At 42.9% G+C, this 17,725-nt stretch overlaps 1 protein-coding gene across 13 annotated transcripts in view; it reads left to right on the plus strand.

Moving 5' to 3' along the window:
- The first annotated feature begins 3,355 nt into the window (after positions 1–3,355).
- MAP2K5 (mitogen-activated protein kinase kinase 5) overlaps positions 3,356–17,725 on the plus strand; it is a 250,757-nt gene continuing 236,387 nt past the window's right edge. For 3 of the 13 annotated variants that reach the window (XM_053928531.2, XM_053928532.2, XM_053928533.2), the window contains exons 1-2: positions 3,356–4,187; positions 10,394–10,442. In XM_053928531.2, the coding sequence (XP_053784506.1) occupies positions 4,053–4,187; positions 10,394–10,442 (184 nt within the window). In that variant the 5' untranslated portion in view covers positions 3,356–4,052. The remainder of the gene's footprint in view (positions 4,188–10,393; positions 10,443–17,725) is intronic. The other 10 variants (XM_053928534.2, XM_045201541.3, XM_045201542.3 and 7 more) reach the window with 6 other exon arrangements.

Here is a 17,725-nt window from a genome sequence, read left to right on the forward strand (position 1 = left end):
CTTTTCTTAAAAATCAAGTAATCAATATGTACAAGGAGGGGGACCCAAACCTCCCCATAATTTATTGATAAAAAATTGTGTATTTATTCTTACATGTTTGAATTGCAGTCACCTTCAAAGTACTCTCCATTTGATGTAATACACCTATTAAGACGTTTTCCCCGCTGCTCAAAAGTTTTTGAATTCATCGATTTTGATACCTTTTAGTGCTTCTGCCATTTTTTGTTCCACTTATTTCACGTTGGCAAAATGTTTCCCTGTGTGGACTTTTTTCATCTGGGGGAACAAAAAAGAAGTGGCTCGGGACAAGATCAGGCGAATAGGGAGGGTAGGGCGTGGGGGTCGTGCCGTTTTTGGTCAAAAACTGCTGAACCCTCAGTGTGGTGTGGGCAGGTGCCCTCGTAAATCACCCATCATGAAATGAACAAATGGGTTGAAAGAGTCTTCAAAAGATTTTTTTTTTGCTGAAGCCAAACACAGTGCCCCACAACAATGCCAGCTGGTACACTGACACAGATGGGTTCCTAGAACACTCACCCAGCAGTGGAAGTCTGTACTACAAGGTACCTGCCCTCCAGAAGATAATTCCAGTTTTGGGGGGTCCCCCCTCATATTTGAGTGTTATACTCAAGCGCCCACATTCAGCACTGAAGGCGACAAGTGGAACTCTTGAACATAGCATCATCATGTTGAGATTTCGTTAATTTGTGGTTCAGTGGGAGTCTATAATGGTTGTCTCAGTCTTGGTGGTAATGGTGGTGGAAAGGCAGAGGAGCAGGTGAGGCTCAAGACCGGCAGGAGAGGCGGATGGTAGTTACATTCCTATTGCTCAATCCACTTTGCCTCCAAAACCCACTCATTCATTCAACAAAAATTATTAAAGTGCCCACTGTGTGCCAGGTACTGTTTTAGGTGGCAGGAATATGGCAGTGAAGACAACACATACAATCCCATCTCCTCATGAGGTTACAGTTGAGTGTGGAGACAAACACATGAGTAAAGCATGTGACACGTTAAATAAGTGCCAGGAGAGAAATAACCTAGGGAAGGGTACTAGAAGTTGTGTACACCAGTGTGCGTGGATCAGTGGGTGGGGTGGTTTGGGGGCTGGTTTGAAGTTTTCAACAGTGCGTTAGGGAAAGCCTCAGCAAGAAGGTGACATTTAAGTCAAGACCTGCGAGTCCAGAGTGTGAGGGAGTGAGCCATGCGGATACTGGGGATAAGAGCAATCCAGGCAGAGCAAATGGGAAATGCAAAGGCCCTGAGGTGCGATGTCTAAGTTCAAGGAACAGTGAAAAGGAGGCTGGCGAGAATGAGGAAGAGTGGTAGGAGGTGAGGTCTGAGACTTCAGAAGTAGTGGAGTTTTGTAGGTCAAGGAAAGGACTTTAGTTTTTACTCTGATCACGTGGGGAAGCCATCTGAAGAATTTTCACCAAAGGGGTGACTTGATCTAAACTTGGCAAAGGGGTTGACAATAGACTGTTGAAAGTAGGGGCAAGGGTGTAACCAGAAGATTAGGAGAGAAATATGGTAGTTTGGACTATAGCAGTGAAGTGGTGGGAAGGGGTCAGATTCTCGGTGAATGATTCATGATTGAGAGGGAGGTAAAAAGACGAAAGAAAACCTCTCTGAATTTATAGTAGTAAAATGTAATTTTCTCATTAAAAAAGTCACTTTATCACAACAAAAAGATAAATTACTGGGTTTAAAAATGGGCAAAGGACTTGAATAGACAATTCTCCAAAGAAGATAAACAAATTGCCACAAGCATGTGAAAAGATGCTCAGCATCACTTATCATTAGGAAAATGCCAATCAAAATCACATACCCATTAGAATGGCTACTACCAACAATACAGAAAATAAATGTTGGTGAAGATGTGAAGAAATTGGACCCCTGTCCACTGTTTGTGGGAATATAAAATGGTGCACGTTGTGGAGGTTCTCCCAAAAGAAAATCAAAATTAGAATTACCACATGATTCAGCAATTCCACTTCTGGATATATATCCAAAAGAATTGAAAGTATAGATTGAGTTGGTTTTCCCCACAGTACTATGAATAAAAAAGCTGTTTTAACAAATCTCAGGTTCTTAGAAAATCTCTAGTTTTGTGGTCTATTTTCTCTAATAATAGGAAATGAACTTTCAATAAAAGTACATTGGAACCTAGAACAAATGGTTTATTTTTCACAGGACTGAAGTGCAGGTGGAAAGGGGCAGTTTCTAGAATATTTGGAGGATCTGAGTAAATGAATTTCTACCTAAGCTACTAATTTACAATAACTGAAAAGAGATCATGTGTCTCCTACAATGGAGTTCCAAATTAAATATAAGAGAAACTCAGGCAGAGAAAATATATGCAGAAAAAAATTTGGTGCTCTACCAAAGCTAACCAACAGTTAAAATATTTTTTCTCTTGCATAAACTCTATCTGTTAGAAAAAAATGACACTTCTCCCACCAGTTTATACAAAATTCAGCCCCAAAGTAAAGTGGTATGTGCACTTTCATTAGAAAGAGATAAAGGACAAACCTACACTTGCAATTTTTAAACAAATGTCTGTACAGGCGCCATGAATCAACAAAATTACACACTTTAAAATTTGAGGTTAACAAGACACTTCAGAAATAACCAAGAGTTATTTCTACTGCCTGTGACAACACCGATTGCGTAAACATTGCTATCTACTTGTCAAGTTATGGACTAGGCAGGGTATTTTTTGCAACCGTTTAATAAGAGAGGATGATGTCACTACTGCAGCTGTCTCCAGGCAGTTAAAACTCTGCATTTCTGTCCGGTATTTCCGAGCAATCGTGGGGTAAAAAACCTCACTGAAAGAGCCACATAAGCTTTGCTAACGTGGGAGAAAGTTGACAAGCCTCTGGATATGTGACTCGGACAAGGAAACAACAACTAATTTTTGTTTTGTTTTGTTTTTGCCTCGCTCTTGCTGAGTTGGTGCACAAAACCTAAAGAATGTTTTGGTACAAGGCTTGACGAAGTCTGGAGAAACAAGAGCAGCAGCTCTGGCTTTTTGAGACGTCTGTAAAGACAAACAGTACGCAGTTTTCAGCAGCCATCAGTTTACGAAGGACTACACCGCTGGTTCAGATTCCTCCTTCGTTTCTTAGAAGTTGTCATCTCGCTGCCTCCTACGACGGTTGGGAAACAAAACGCATTCACTCGGGGTCGCGGACAGTCAGCCGACGCCTTCGGGTCTCGCGAGTGGGCAGACCCAGCTGTACCCGCCTTCTGGCCCACGTGCCCGGCGCCCACGCCTCCGGGCCCGCCCCCCTCGCACGCGGGGGCGGGGCCGGCCGGGAGCTGCCCTCTTCCAACATGGCGCCGCGGGAGGCGGGTTCCGCAGCCGGCTCCGGTGGTTCCGGCGCTGAGCATTTTGGTTCCGGAGTAACTGTGCTCTCGCTGCCGCCCTTCTTCTCCGTCCGCTGCTGCCGTCGGGACGCGCGGCCTCGGGCGGCCGGGGCTGAGCCCGCGTGCGCCGCGCCCTGTGGCTCGGCTTGGGGCAAAGGACTCTCCCGGATCCTCCCGCGGAGGGCCTCCCACCCTCGGCGTTCTCGTAGTCTGGCGGCCCCGCGGCTTCTTCCTAAAAGCCTTGGACTGAGTCCCCTTCAGTCTGGGAACCCCCCCCCCCGCCCGCGCGTCGCCCTCTAAGGAGGAGTGGACACCTGCCGCTGCATTCCTCTAAAACGGCGGTTTCTCTCCGCCGATTCCTGACACCCACACTGACGGCCGAGAGCTGCACTGTCCCGCTTTGCCTTCTTTTCCCGACTCTAGAACCTCCTGACCTCCACTAGTTCCTACTGGTCCCTGCCCCTAGCTCCGTCCACACTCTAAGGGAGACATCCCACAACCCCATACGCCCGGGCCTGGGTCGGCGCCTGCGGGCCCCTTCCTGATCACTCCACCTCTCTCATACCCCTCACCCTCTGTCTGTCCTCTGCCCTCCGTCCGCCTGTCACCCCCTGGAGCCTCCGCCTAACCAGGGGCCATGGATACCCCCTACCCCCCGATGTGAGCCCCTTTAACCTGTAATGCTGTGGCTGGCCTTTGGCCCCTTCCATGCCATGGAGAACCAGGTGCTGGTGATTCGCATCAAGATTCCAAATAGGGGCGCGGTGGACTGGACAGTGAACTCCGGGCCGCAGTTGCTCTTCAGGGATGTGCTGGTGAGTGTTAATTTCAGAGTTCAAATCCCAGCGAGCGGGGCGCAGGGATCTGTGGAGGAGTCAGCACCTGACTCTGGTGGCCTGAGCTAGTGGCACTGGCCTGGCCACTCCTGGCTTCCTACGGGGTCAGTTTATATATTGCTTCAGCCACATGCATTGATTAGTCGTATGGGCTGAAATCTGGCAAATGTGCAGGGCCCTGGGGAAATAGAGATGATCAGATTGAACCCCTGCCCTCAAGTAGCTCACAGCCTGGACTGGGACACAGGCACAGAAGTACCCAACTGGGTTACAAAAGGCAGAGCCTAGAAGAGAGTTTTTCTCCAAGTGTTTTCTTGGAATGTCCCTGGCCAGATTCCATCCATATCTTTCCATCAAGTTCCGTGAACTTGGTGACCAGCAGGAAAGGGAAACAAGGCAGCTGTACCCTATCATGTTTCATCAAACATAAGATGTCGTATGTTTAAAGATAATATTCTTATATACTACTAGGGAAAAAAAAACGCTGCCCATTGAACTGTGACATGCCACACATTGTACAAAAACAGTCTGATTTCAGAGATACTAAAGGAGGGGGAAATGTACGTTTTCGAATCAGTGATGCATCCTTGCTTTCATAATAAATACTCGGGATGCGTTTGAAGTAAAATCATGGAATGCGAGAGCTCGGTGTAACCTGCTTGGAGGTGGCTTGTTGAGCCCTGTTATCTTTTGTGCAGATAGTTATTGAGGAGCAGTGAGGTGAAATGACTTTTCCAAAACTTATTGCTTGTGAGTTGGGGAGTGAGTAGCAGAGCTCAGATGTCTTCCCTCTTGCTCAGTATTTATTTCCACATACTGTAGTGCCCTTCTCATCTTTTAGCATTCATTTGAGGCAGACAGTGTATTGTGCCTATTTTATTGAATAACTGAGGTATCAAAGGCGGAGCTGAGGTACCAAGAAGCACATTACAAATACCAGATGTGTAGTGGAATTTACCTGTAGACAAGATAGGGCTGGGTGGAGTTTCTTGCCAGCGGGAGGAAGGTCTGTGATGCGATTTTTGGTTGTCAGAGGTTACCCAATCACCATTTGGTTTTTGTACCTTTGAGTTCTGGATGTTACGGACCACCCAGGCCATATAGGTTGTCAGGTGTCTGGGCCAGGCGTGCAGGGAATAGGGTAAACCAGCAGCCTCCACTCCTGGACACCAAATTTCATCCTCTTTGCACCCAGAGTTCTCCACACACTCACAGGCACATAGGTGTTCCCTCATGATAAGGTCCAGACTCCTTACTATATAGTCCTCTGGACCCATCTTGATTGGCTCATACTTGCCCAGTGTCAGTTTCAGGTCTCATCACAGCCCAGTGAGCATTTTGGGCTCCAGGCATGCCGAGTTAACCTTGAGTTCTCCCAGATGCCCACTCGGCTCCTCTTCACCTGACCAAATCCTGCCTGTCCACAGCCCAGCTTCACTCTTCCTTCTCGTTAGTCTCGGGTACTTGCCCCTGCCCTGTGTTCCCACCGCTTTGTTCTGGCAAAGCACGTAGGTTATGCCATAATTTTGTCTGTCTCCTCCACCAGATGGTGAAGTTTGGAGATGGCCATCTCTGGTTCTCCTCTGTTTCTGGTGCTTCATAGGACACTGAAATATTTGTTAATGAGGGAGCTTCATAGAGGATGCATGCAATTATGGTTTTGTGGGCGGCACACTAGGTTTTGAATTAAAAAAAAATTGGGTTTAAGACAGGGATGTCAAACTCATTTTCACTGAGGTCCTTGCGGTTGCCTTCAAAGGGCTGAATGTAATTTTAGGACTGTATAAATGTAACTACTCCTTAACTAGGGGCAAGGAGCTTGGCGCTGCTGCTGGGTAGAAACAAGGTGCGGGACCGGATAAAACAAGGTGGAGGGCCTTGTGTTTGCCACCTGTGGTTTAAGGGATTTCCAACCTTTTGGTGTCGCTGGGCCACACTGGAAGAAGAAGAGTTTTCTTGGGCCACACATTAAATATACAAACACTAATGAAAACTGATGAGCAAAAAAAGAAGGTTTTAAGTGAATTTACACTTTTGTGTTGGGCCACGTTCATAGCTATCCTGGGCTGTGGGTTGGACACCCCTGGGAGGCAAGCAGCTCCATCTTTCTGAGCCTCAGTTTCCTTACTTGTAAAATAGGAATAATGATACCTGCCTCAAAGGCTTGTGAGGACCACATGAGATTGTTTCTATGAGAGAAACGTGGGTTTCTTTCACTTATTTGAGATACCAGAAGTTACTAAGTGGAATGGTGCCATGTCTAAAAACAAACTCTGGAGCCAGACTTCTTGGGTCTAAATTGCTAGCCCTGTCTGGCTCATTTGGGCGAGTGTTTTCTGTGTCTCAGTTTCTTCATCTGTTATTTAAAAGAACAGGGACTGGGGGTATAAAGAGAGTGCCTACCTCACAATTCTGAGGACTACTGGAGTTGCTACATGTAAAAGCACTTAGAACAACGTGGAACATAGCAAGTGCTCTATAGTGGTGGGGTTAGGACAGAAGGGGTAGGGTCTGGGTCTTCTACTTCCCAAGCATCTCTCCGTTGTGCTTCAGTTCAAGGCCGACTGGCCTACAAGTAAACTTTGCACTAATGGTCCCACCACCTAGAGCACAGAGAGCCATGTGGCCCCACGCACGCTTGCTCAGGGAAGCACAGGTGCGGCAGCCTCTGTCGGGAAGGCCTGCTGAAGGGCTTGTGGCGGTGGGTGCTGCCCTGTCTCCTCGTGCTCCTTAAAGTTTTTTGCACTCGAAGCCCAGATCCTCGAGGGCTCCTGTGGTCTGTTCTCCGGGTTTATCTTATCTCTGCCTCAAGAAATTGGCAAAATACCACCAGATACATCAGCAGCTCTGGCTTGGAACTTTACAAATTAAAGCCAAATGAAACCTGAAATCATCCCCTTCATCTAACAAAACCCACTTCACCCCAGTTTTCAAGTGAGGAAGCATGAACCCCGGAGGGGAAGAATGCTAAAGTCACACGGCTAGATTTTGGCCGAACCAGACAGAAGCCAGAAAAAAAAATTGTAGTCATTGAGTCAACTGTAACAGAGATTATTTTGGGACAGGAGTCAGTAGTTGAGGCCTCCAGGCACAGCTTGGTCAAATAGCTGGGAGACCCTGGGCAAGTCACTTGGCCACTTTGGGCCTGTGCCCTTTGAGTTAATTAGGGACTGGCTGCAATGTGAAGCAGACCTAGCTGGTGCTCAAGGGCAGAAACATTTGGGTTATCTGTTTTTCAGCTCTGTGTGCTTCTCTTCTTCCTTGGAGACAGAGCCTGTAGTTCTGGGGGAGTTGTGCAGGAGTTCTGAACCTCCTGAATTGGGGAGTGCTAGGAGAGCATGTCACGCCTTTCCTCTTGCTGTTCCAATCCTGTCTCCCAAGTCCCAGCTCAGACTGCCCGCATCTGTGTGAAATTCCTGTTTATACTGAGTCCGATTTTCCTTCCTCCAGAGTCAGCAAATACTACTTGCTACTTTTATATATTTTTTGCTTGGCTGTTACCATACTGTAAGTACTCTGGATTGTTAGTGTTCTAGGTTTGTCTTTATCTCTGTGACCAGATTGTGATCTTGTAATTTTCCTAAATCCTATTTTTCTATCGCCTCAATCTGTGTGTTCTTTGTGCTCCTGATACATTGTAGATGTTTACTTATACTTTTGGCCTGTCAGATTTTTGACTGATTTATTGGAAGGAAGGAGAAGGAAAGGATGAAGAAATGATCACTGTCAAGATATTTCAACAAGTTTTCTTTGAAACCTCTTTAGGGTAGGTAAATGTTATGTTGAAAAGAAGACTGGGTTGCTTCAAATTAAATCACTTAAAATAAACTGGGAAATATGAATAAAATTGTTAAAGTGCCCTGCTTAGAGATGGCCAGTAGATACTAATTTTCAGCCTTTTTAGGTTTGACCATTATGCTTGCCCTCTTCAATTCCTTTAACAAAACAAGATGATTCTCGCAAGCCGGTTTGCTTTTTCTTTCTCCTTTCCCCAACATTAAATGCAGAGCACATGTGGCTCCTTGTTTATGTCGATGGGCGAAGGATGCCATTGCTGCCCAGCAGGGTTTTCAGCTAGTTATTAGAGATTGGCTGTTCCATGGGGCCTGCTATTCATAGGCAGGAAACGTCCTGAATGAGTTTGCTACCACTGTCGAGTTCGTATCTCAGGCCTGGTGGTCTGAGTGCCTTGAGCTCCTGGGAGTGACCAGTGGTAACCTAGACTTGGAGGATTGGGAGTAGAGTCCTCTGTTCGATTGTTTCTTGTTTTTCACCCGTACTGGCTAGAAAAGGTCCTCAGTAAGGACTGTGGAAGGCTGAAGCAAGTGAGTGAGTGGCCATCCTCCACTGGTTGTCGGTGCTGAAATTTAAGGTTTCCTTTCAAGGTCAGCTTTGGAATGTTCCAGTCCTCAGTGACTTGTTTTATTTAACAGACACTAATATGGGTACATGCTAGACAATCCTCTAAGCACTTCACAAATACCAGCTCATTTAGTCCTACTAGGTTGGTACCGTTGTGATCTTATCTTACACAGAAGGAAACTGAGGCTTTGTCACTCAGCTAGTGCGTGCAGAGCCAATGCCCAGCTGTAACCTTCTGGCTCCAGTGACACTCTCAGGCTTTACACTGATGGTCTGTCTGGTCTATTTCATACTCGCTCTACAGTTACCATTTACCTGTCAATAAATACTTCCCACCTACAGGTGTGTAGAAAGACTTAAAATTGTTTTTTCATTTATTGATTTTTAAAGAGAGAGAGAGACTTCGATTTGTCGTTCCACTTATTTGTGCACTCATTGGTAGAGTCTTGCACAAGCCCTGACCGGGGATCTAACCGGCAACCTGGGAGTATCCGGATGACGCTCTAACCATTTGAGCACCCGGCCAGGGCTAGAAAGAACTACTATTATTTTTAACATTAAATTCTTCAACAAATAATTCCTCTAAAAGTTGATGTTTCACTTGCTAAGAGGAGTCAGAGGGAAAAATCATCTCCTTTGGCCCTAAGACTGAGGGCTGCTGAAGATAGTCCCTCGGATCAATTTTATATGCAGATTATTTTGGGGGGGGGGAGCACCATAGAGTGAAGACTATTATGCAAATTGCCACTGCAGCAGAAGCTTCTAAAGAACTGCTTTTAGAAGGAAGTTGCAGCCCACACTCTGCTCAGTGCCCCGCTTGGAGGGGTTGTGGGCTCCCTGCTGAGAAATAGCCCCTGCTCCTCTCGTCCACCGGCTGCCTGGTGCCAGTCCTGGCACAGCCCGGGAGGGACGTTGTGGCAGAGCTGCTGGCGAGCGGTGCGGTTTACAGGCCATTGGGGTTGGGTGGACATGGTGGAGGGTCACGTTTCCCAGACCGGACTAGTTCTCAAGGGTGTTCTGTGCCTCTTCAGCTGTCTCTGTAGACTAGTTTTCAAGTCTTTTCAACTTCGTAGACTCATTTAAACATTGATACTGGATTATGTAGTTTAAAATTAAAGTTATTGTAGGCTAGACCACCTTAATTTTAGTGTCATTAAATATATATTTTTCAGTTGCTTAAGAGTAAAGGTTGATACAAATTGTATTAAATATAGCTTTATAGGTTTATGTCATCACAGAACTTGTTTTTTGAGCTTTTCCCACTATGAATGCAAGTCAGGGTGTTGCTAGTTACACATCAGGGATTACATTTGTTCATTGTCTACAATGTGTTAGGATAGCTTATATTAATTATATTTATAATTTAATTTTTACAGTACTTCTGTAAGTATTACTGGGCCCACATTGGGGGATAATCAAATTGAAGCTCAGAGAGGTTAAGTAATTTGTTCCCAATCACACAGCTAAGTAAGTGCAGAGCTGAAATTCAAACCCAGGCCAGTACACCCCTAAACCTCTTAGTCTTTCTACTGCAATACAGTCCACAGCCTCCTGTAGAAGAAACCAAATTAGAAAAGATTTCGTAAAGATCCTCCCCCTGCCCCGCACCCCAGCTCCTGCACCCCAGCTCCCGCCCCCCGTTGAGATTTAAGCCCTGGGTTTACATTGCTAGGCTAAGTGTGATTATGAGCTAATGTTTTTATAGTTTATGCCCACATCGTGTCAAAAATCTTTTCTAGGTTCTCATATTTCCTCTAGGATTTGCCACATGTTAGCGATAAAGAAGATGGCTAATTGTGTTTCTTTATTCTTTCTTTGTTTAGGATGTGATAGGCCAGGTTCTGCCTGAAGCAACAACCACAGCATTTGAATGTGAGTCTGGCTTGTATACTTTCTTGACTGTTTCCCTTCTGCAGTAATTTTTCAAAGGGTTTATGGGTTGCATTACTTTAGAAACTGACAAAAACAGATTATTTATGATCATCATATGGTACATTTAAATATTTATAAATTAATGCAAGTTTAATGATGATACTCAACGGGTAATATTTTCTTATTTAATCATATCTTGGGTGTGCATATTTCTATAATATAGCTTTAATTACCAACATGACCTTTATCTGCTCTTGCTCTTCACTGTAATAATATTGTGGGGTAAAATGAAACCTGTAAACAACCTGTAGGCCAATGATTATTGATTAAGAGGTTTTAATCCATTGCTGCTTGGTAACAGCAACAGAGTGGAGCTTTTCAGTGAACGTTGAATGGAATAGTTCTGTTTCAGTGGGGTTTGGCAAGGCTGCTAGATGATGTTAGCAACACTCCAGGTCTTGAGTCTCTTCTCCCACCACCCTCCACACCAAACCAGTTGGCCTAGGGACTGGGGGCAGGGGCAGGGTACTAGGAAACTGGTTTGGACACGAGCCAGGTCGGTGCAGGAAAGGTCAGAGTCTGAGTAATGTTGAGAGTTCAGTCAGCAGCTCTGGCGTTGAGAAGGATAATGGATTGTAACTGTAGCTCCGATCTTTTTTTTTTTTTGAAGATGAGGGCCACTTTCCATATGGAAAAAATATACGGCTTCTCCACACGATGGTGTACATTTTGTTCTTATATTTTAAGCAGGTGGTTAATGACAAAGAGTACATTATCCTCTGTTTTATTTGTGTTCTTTTTGAAGGACAATTTCGCAGTACTTACCAAAATATAAAATGTGTAAAACCTTTGACTCAGCAGATTCACTCTTAGGAAGCTGTCCAACTGAAAGACCTAGACATAGGTTGAATGCCCTTTAAACAAAGTGTTCTTTGTGGGATTTACGTGTTTATGTGTGTGTGTGTGTGTGTGTGTGTGTATATGTATATATATATATATATGTATGTATGTATGTATGTATTTATTAAAATCCTCACCCGAGGGTATGTTTGTTGATTTGGGGGTGGGGGAGAGAGAGAAACATAGCTGTGAGAGAGAAACATCGAATGGTGGATATGCACCCCGCCCGAGGACAGAGCCTGGAACCTTTTGATGTTGCTGCAATTAACTGAGCCACATGGCCAGGGCTGGAATTATTTTTAATAGCAAAAAATTAAAAGTAAATTAAATGCCTAAAATAACAGATTAATAAATTACTTATCCATAATTTGAATCATCAAGCAGTGGCTATAAAGCACAAGTTAAGATTTTATACATTGACATGGAAAGATTTATGATATACTATTGAATAAACAAATAATACATGTGATATGATCCCATTTTGTGAAAAAGCTAATCCGTCCTCCTTCCAACTTTATGAATATATTGAGAGACAAGGATCTGAAGTTGCCCACTACAGTGCTTTCCAGTGCTTTCCCCTAGAAAGGTGACTTGGGGGCTGGAGCGGGGGAGGGTTGGCTGAATGAGCATACTTTTTACGTTATATATTTCTCTATTGTTTGAATTTCCAGTAATTACTACATGTTTTTAAAGGCTACTTGAATAGAACTCTTAAAATAATTACTATTTTATTAGCCACACTGGACTCTGTAAACTATTGAAAAATAGCACATATATCTGAAATACATATTAGTACTGCAAGCACTTTGGACCCCTCACAGTAACTCCTTGGGGGTGCCAGGGATTTCACGGACAGTGTGGTAGTTAACATTTGGAGTACTTACTGTTGCCAGATGCTGTGCTAAGAGCATTCCGTGGGTTATCTCATTTCATTTAACCTTCACAAGATCCCCATGAAGTATTAATACTTCGGCAGACTGTTATTAGCTCTGTTTTAGTTGAGGAAAGGGCATCTCTAAGCAGCCTGCTCAGAGTCTTACAGCTAGTAAATGGTAAAGTGGAATTGCTGGAGTAGACTCCTATATATATATAAATTTATATATATATATAAATTTTTTTTAACCACTACTGAGACTTGTTTTCAGAGTTGTCATAATTTTTGAGGTCATGTGTTCTGATTGTTCTTAAGTGTGGCAGAAAAGAAGCTTTGTATTTTCTACTTCTTGCTTTCTGGTTCCCCCAAAGTGGCTCAGCATCCCTGTGCCCCACGCAGGCTTCAAAAGTTAGGTTCATGGTAGTAACCCTGATTACCTTCACTGTCATTTATTGATGGCCTCTCTGTGCCCGTCCGTGTACTACGGGATTTACTTAGACTGTTGCTCATCTTTACTACAAGTCCGTGAGGTAGGGAAATTATGCCTGGGAGGAGATGGAGCGCTGAGACATGCAGTGATTGCCAAAGTTGACTGGCTGGGAAGTGTGGAGCCCCGATTCAGACACGGTTCTGTGTGAGCGACGGACCGAAAGGTGTGTCCAGTGTGTGTTATGCGGTTTACGGAGTTTACGGTTTATGAGTGTGATGGAACAACTTTTGAAAAATTAAACGGATCAAAGAAGTATTGATGGTATTATACTTAATATTGAAAAGTATACCTAGCTCTGAGAGGAAAGAAAATAACAGTTAACTTTCTAGGTTGAAGTTCTTGGACATCTCTTTCCTTTCTTTCTCCAACACAGCAGCAGCTCTGTGCCCGTCTGCATCTGGACCAGTGTTAGGTGGAAAAAAACACCCCAAAACAAAAACCCGCACAGACAAGATAGAGAGATTTATTGTGCTTAGATTATTGAGTACTTTCCATGATAGACTTAAAATTCTAAGCTGGCTTTTTTCATGATTGTACATAGTGACCGTATTTTCTGAAACAAAAATCTGAACTAATAAGTGGAGTCTATGTAGAATAGTTGGAAAGATGTAGTTTGTAAGCTAATTTATGATGTTTTTGAGCTGTTTCAGTGGTTTATGGGTATGTTAGAACAACTCTTGAATACATAAAACTTTAATCAAAGACATATTTGTGGTAGTATATTTATTAATGAAAAGTATACCTAGCACCAATTGATTGCTTATACAAAAGAGATGGTACTGTGTTTAGTTATGTGAATGTAGCAACAGGAGAAAGGGCAGGCACTGTCAAATTGACCTGTTGTACATAAATGTAGAGAAAAGGATTTGAGAAAGTGGAAAAGAGGGAAAAGTTCAGGTAATCATACGGATTCTTCAGCTCTGAGAAATGCCGCCTCTTCGGTGAGATGTCTGGTCCTCCAGATGTGGTTGATTTCTCTGTGCACCTTTATGGGAGCAGGTTGCCCTTTGGCCCTGCCTTCTGGTTGCGTGTATATCTTCCCATTTCCTCACTAGATTTCAGTGACTCGGTGACAGGGACCATGTTTTATTTCACTCTTGCTCTCTTCTTAGTACTTAGCTTAGTGCCTTATAGAAACCCCCTTGTTAAATAAAATGGAAGTTTTATGTCTGTATTCAAATGGAATTATAAAATGCATGTGACCTAAAGCCAAGTAATTTGCTTTTTTGGATTCTTTGTGCTGTTGCCCAAGCACAGGATATAATTGGTTGGTGGTGGACAATTCCTACTCCAAATCCAAATCCCCACAGGTGACTGGGCCCCATGTCCTGAGAGGACTGAGGGTCAGCAGGGGCTGTATTCTCTCTGGCTTCTGTCCCCGGGGTTGGCTTTTCTGAGGGGACCTGGGCTGGGTGAGGGGAGGGAGGCCCATTTGTGCTGAATTTACCTCTTAGACTGATGGCCCTAAACCTCTTCTTCTTATTATTCCTTCTCGTTTTTTCCTTCCTTATGAGAACACAAATGAAAGTACTTTTCAATAGTTAAGTGTTTGACTTTTTTTAATTAAGAAGATATAGATGATCTTTAAAAACATTCAAATAGCAAAGAGTAAAGGAAAATGTAAAAGCCCTCATTTCCCCTGAGTCACTAGTTAATAGTTTCTTCTGTATCTCTGCAGAAGTTTTCTCTGTACGTGTTACATACTATATTGGAACTAGTTTCTCCTGCCTATACTTCGTAGTATACATTGGGCTACCTGCCAGCGTTAGTGTGCACAACCTCGTTCTTTTGGATGACTGCATTATACTTAATTTTATCTATGGCTTAACTTACTTAACCTATTGATGGGCCAGTTTTAAGTTTGTTACCGGTAATTTGGTGTTAGACAAAAATGCTGCAGCCAGCAGCATTGTTTTGTATCTTTTCCACATTGTGGGAATATGCTTGTGGGATAAATTCCTAGGAGCTATAACTACTGAGACAAATAATACCTATATTTTACATATTACCATATTTTGCCATCTATAATACGGACTTTTTTGCCCAAATTTTTGAGGGGAAAATAAGGATGTGCATTATACATGTGTAGAATGCTTGCATACCATGGGTATAATAATGGGGTATAATAATCCCATGTATAATATGTACAAAAACATGGGTGCATGTTATATACGGCAAAATATGGTAATAGCTGTTACCATGTTGCTGTGCTGTCAAAAAGGTAGAACCAATTTACACTCCCAGCAAAAATGTTCAAGAACGGCCATTTCTCTCTACCCTTACCGACTCGGTGTTAGCAAACTTTTTAGTCAATGTCAATTTGATAGGTGAAAAACATTAATTATTGTTTTATTTTGTATGTCATCAATTATAAATGAGGCTGAGCATTTTTTTCATTTGTAGTTTGGTCATTTGTATTTAATTTCTGTGAACTATTACCTTTGCCAATTTTTCTATTAGGTTATTTGTCTTTTTCTGATTTAAAGGCATTCCAATATTAAGAAAATTGGCCCTTTGTCTTATATGTTACAGATATTTTTGTGTAGTTTATTTCTTTTCTTTGAGGTAGTTTTGGTCTTTTTTGGTCCTCTTCTTTTTTTCCATGGAGAAGTTGAACATTTTTACATGGTCAGGTTTATCATATTTCCCTTTGTGACTTCTAGATTTATGTCAAGCCTAGAAATGTCTTCCACATTCCAGGATACTGAAAAACACTCATCCACGTTTTTTTTCCTACTTTAATGGGGTTGACCACAAACACACACGTGTGTTAATGTTGTTTTTTTTTTTAAACGGCGTGCATTTCTGTTACAAAGGGGTTTTTGGTACTATATTCCATTTATTTTGGTGAAAGTCGTCAGATGGAGATAAAACTTTTGTTTTTCAAGCAGATAGACAGTTGACCCCTTATTGGTTATTGAAAAATTCCTCTTTTTCCAGATGTGAGAATACTCCTGAGACAAAGCCACATTCCATAGCCATAAACAATCTTGCGTATTCGCATGTGCGGGCCCTGCATATGTTGTGGGGGCTTGACATTTATACAGGCCCGAAGACCCCTGCCGGCGTTCAGTTTTGTTAGCAGATGAATGAGTACACCAACACACGAGGTGATGAATATCAGCTATGCCTACCAATGAGCTCCCTGAACGTATCTGTACCTGCATTCCCCTCCTTGAGTTTTCTCTTGACAAGCTACTGCTGTAAAACGGCTGTCGGGCTGGTTGCTGGAGAGTAAGATCTTACTGGTTACTTGAGAGCCTGCATAGACACGTGCTGACTTCTACCTAGAAATGTCTTATAGCACCACTTTCCCGTGACACTCTGACCACGTATTTTGGTCATACTTGTCAGTATGAAGATGTTAGCTCAGAAAAATGGTTATAGAATAAATCTTCCCTTATGTCTGTCTTCAACCATGACCCTCCCTTTTTTTTTTTAAATCCTCACCCGAGGATGTATATCCATTGATTTTAGAGAGAGACGAAGGGAGGGAGGGAGGGAAGGAAGGAGGTGCAAAGGAAGAGAGTGCGAGACATATTTATTTGATAGAGAAACATCGATCAGCTGCCTGCTGCACACTCCCTGACCACTGGGGATCAACCCAGAACCTTTGGTGCACAGGGTGATGAGCCACCCAGCCAGGGCATGACCATTTTTATACTCACTTCTTACTGAATACAATACTCTTCTGTTTTATAAATTTCTGGAAGATTATTTTGGGTGGAAATTTTAAACCCGGTACATCATACCTCATTTTAAATTTAGCATAATATGACCATTTAAAGCAAAATTGCAATTATATGAGTTATATATGAATTATGTAAATTCTTAAGAGTATAGAAAACAATTACAGCTGATTACTGGAAAGATACTTGTAGGAGACATTCCTCATGTTCAAATAGCAAAGGCAATCTCGTTAAGAATAATTGGGCCCTGGCTGGGCTCAATTGGAGCGTCATCCTGAGCACCAAGAAGTTTTCAGGTTCAATCCCTGGTCTGGGCGCATACCACAGGCAACTGATCGATGTTTCTCACATCAATGTTTCTCTCTTTTCCCCTTCCTCCCTCTCTAAAATTAGTAAACATATCCTCAGTTGAGGATTTAAAAGAAAAAAAAGAATGGTAGGGTGGGAACCCCTTTTTGCTTTGGAGAAAAGTCAAAGTCATAAAATACATGGAAATCATAAAATATTTGGAAAATGAAGTTTATTTTCTTAAACTATATAGTAAATGTAGAAGACAAGTGGTTGCTTCTATGTAAAACTAGGTAGGTTAATGAAAAGTTGTGATTCACAATAGACCTGAGTATAAAAATTATTTAACAGGTAAGGGTTACTTGTGCATTCTAGAATTCGAGACGATTTGAAGAAAGCTTTAATTTATTGGAATTTTGGTTCCTAATATCATTGATACAAAAAGTCCAAAGACTTTTTAGTCTTATGAGAGTAGTTGTTTATGAGTAGTCTTTTCATTTTGCATGGGAATTAAGAAGCTCAATTCCTTTACTCAAGCACCAGGCTGGTTGTTTCTTGAAGGCAGTAGAAAATGCTGCTCATTTTTGAATCCCTGGCAAGCTTAGCATAGTCCATGACTGATAGTACTCACTCAGTATGTGTTTCTAGAATGCATGGGTGTTTGAAGGAATGAAGTAATAGGACAAGCGTTTCAAATCTCATCCACCAGCAAATTCTGTGAGCTCTATCTTCTATGTCACGACAGCTCAAACTCTCAGCTTGATTTAGGCCACTGTCCTATCTCACCTGGACTGGATCATTCACTGATTCCCGAGCTGGTCTCCCTGTTTCTGCTTTTGCCTCCATACAGCAGCCAAAGTGGTCCTTTTAGAAGTTAAGTGAGATCATTTAACACTCAAAATGCTCTGGTGATTTCCAACTTACTCAGGAGTAAGAGCCAAGTCCTTAAAATGCCCTACAGGGCCCTGCATTTTCTCATCAGCCCCCAACTCTGTTCCACCATTGTTTCTTGGAACTCATCTATTCCTCTCCCTCCTTTCAT

This window comes from Desmodus rotundus, chromosome 7, assembly GCF_022682495.2.
Source record: "Desmodus rotundus isolate HL8 chromosome 7, HLdesRot8A.1, whole genome shotgun sequence".
NCBI classification, from domain to species: Eukaryota; Metazoa; Chordata; class Mammalia; order Chiroptera; family Phyllostomidae; genus Desmodus; species Desmodus rotundus.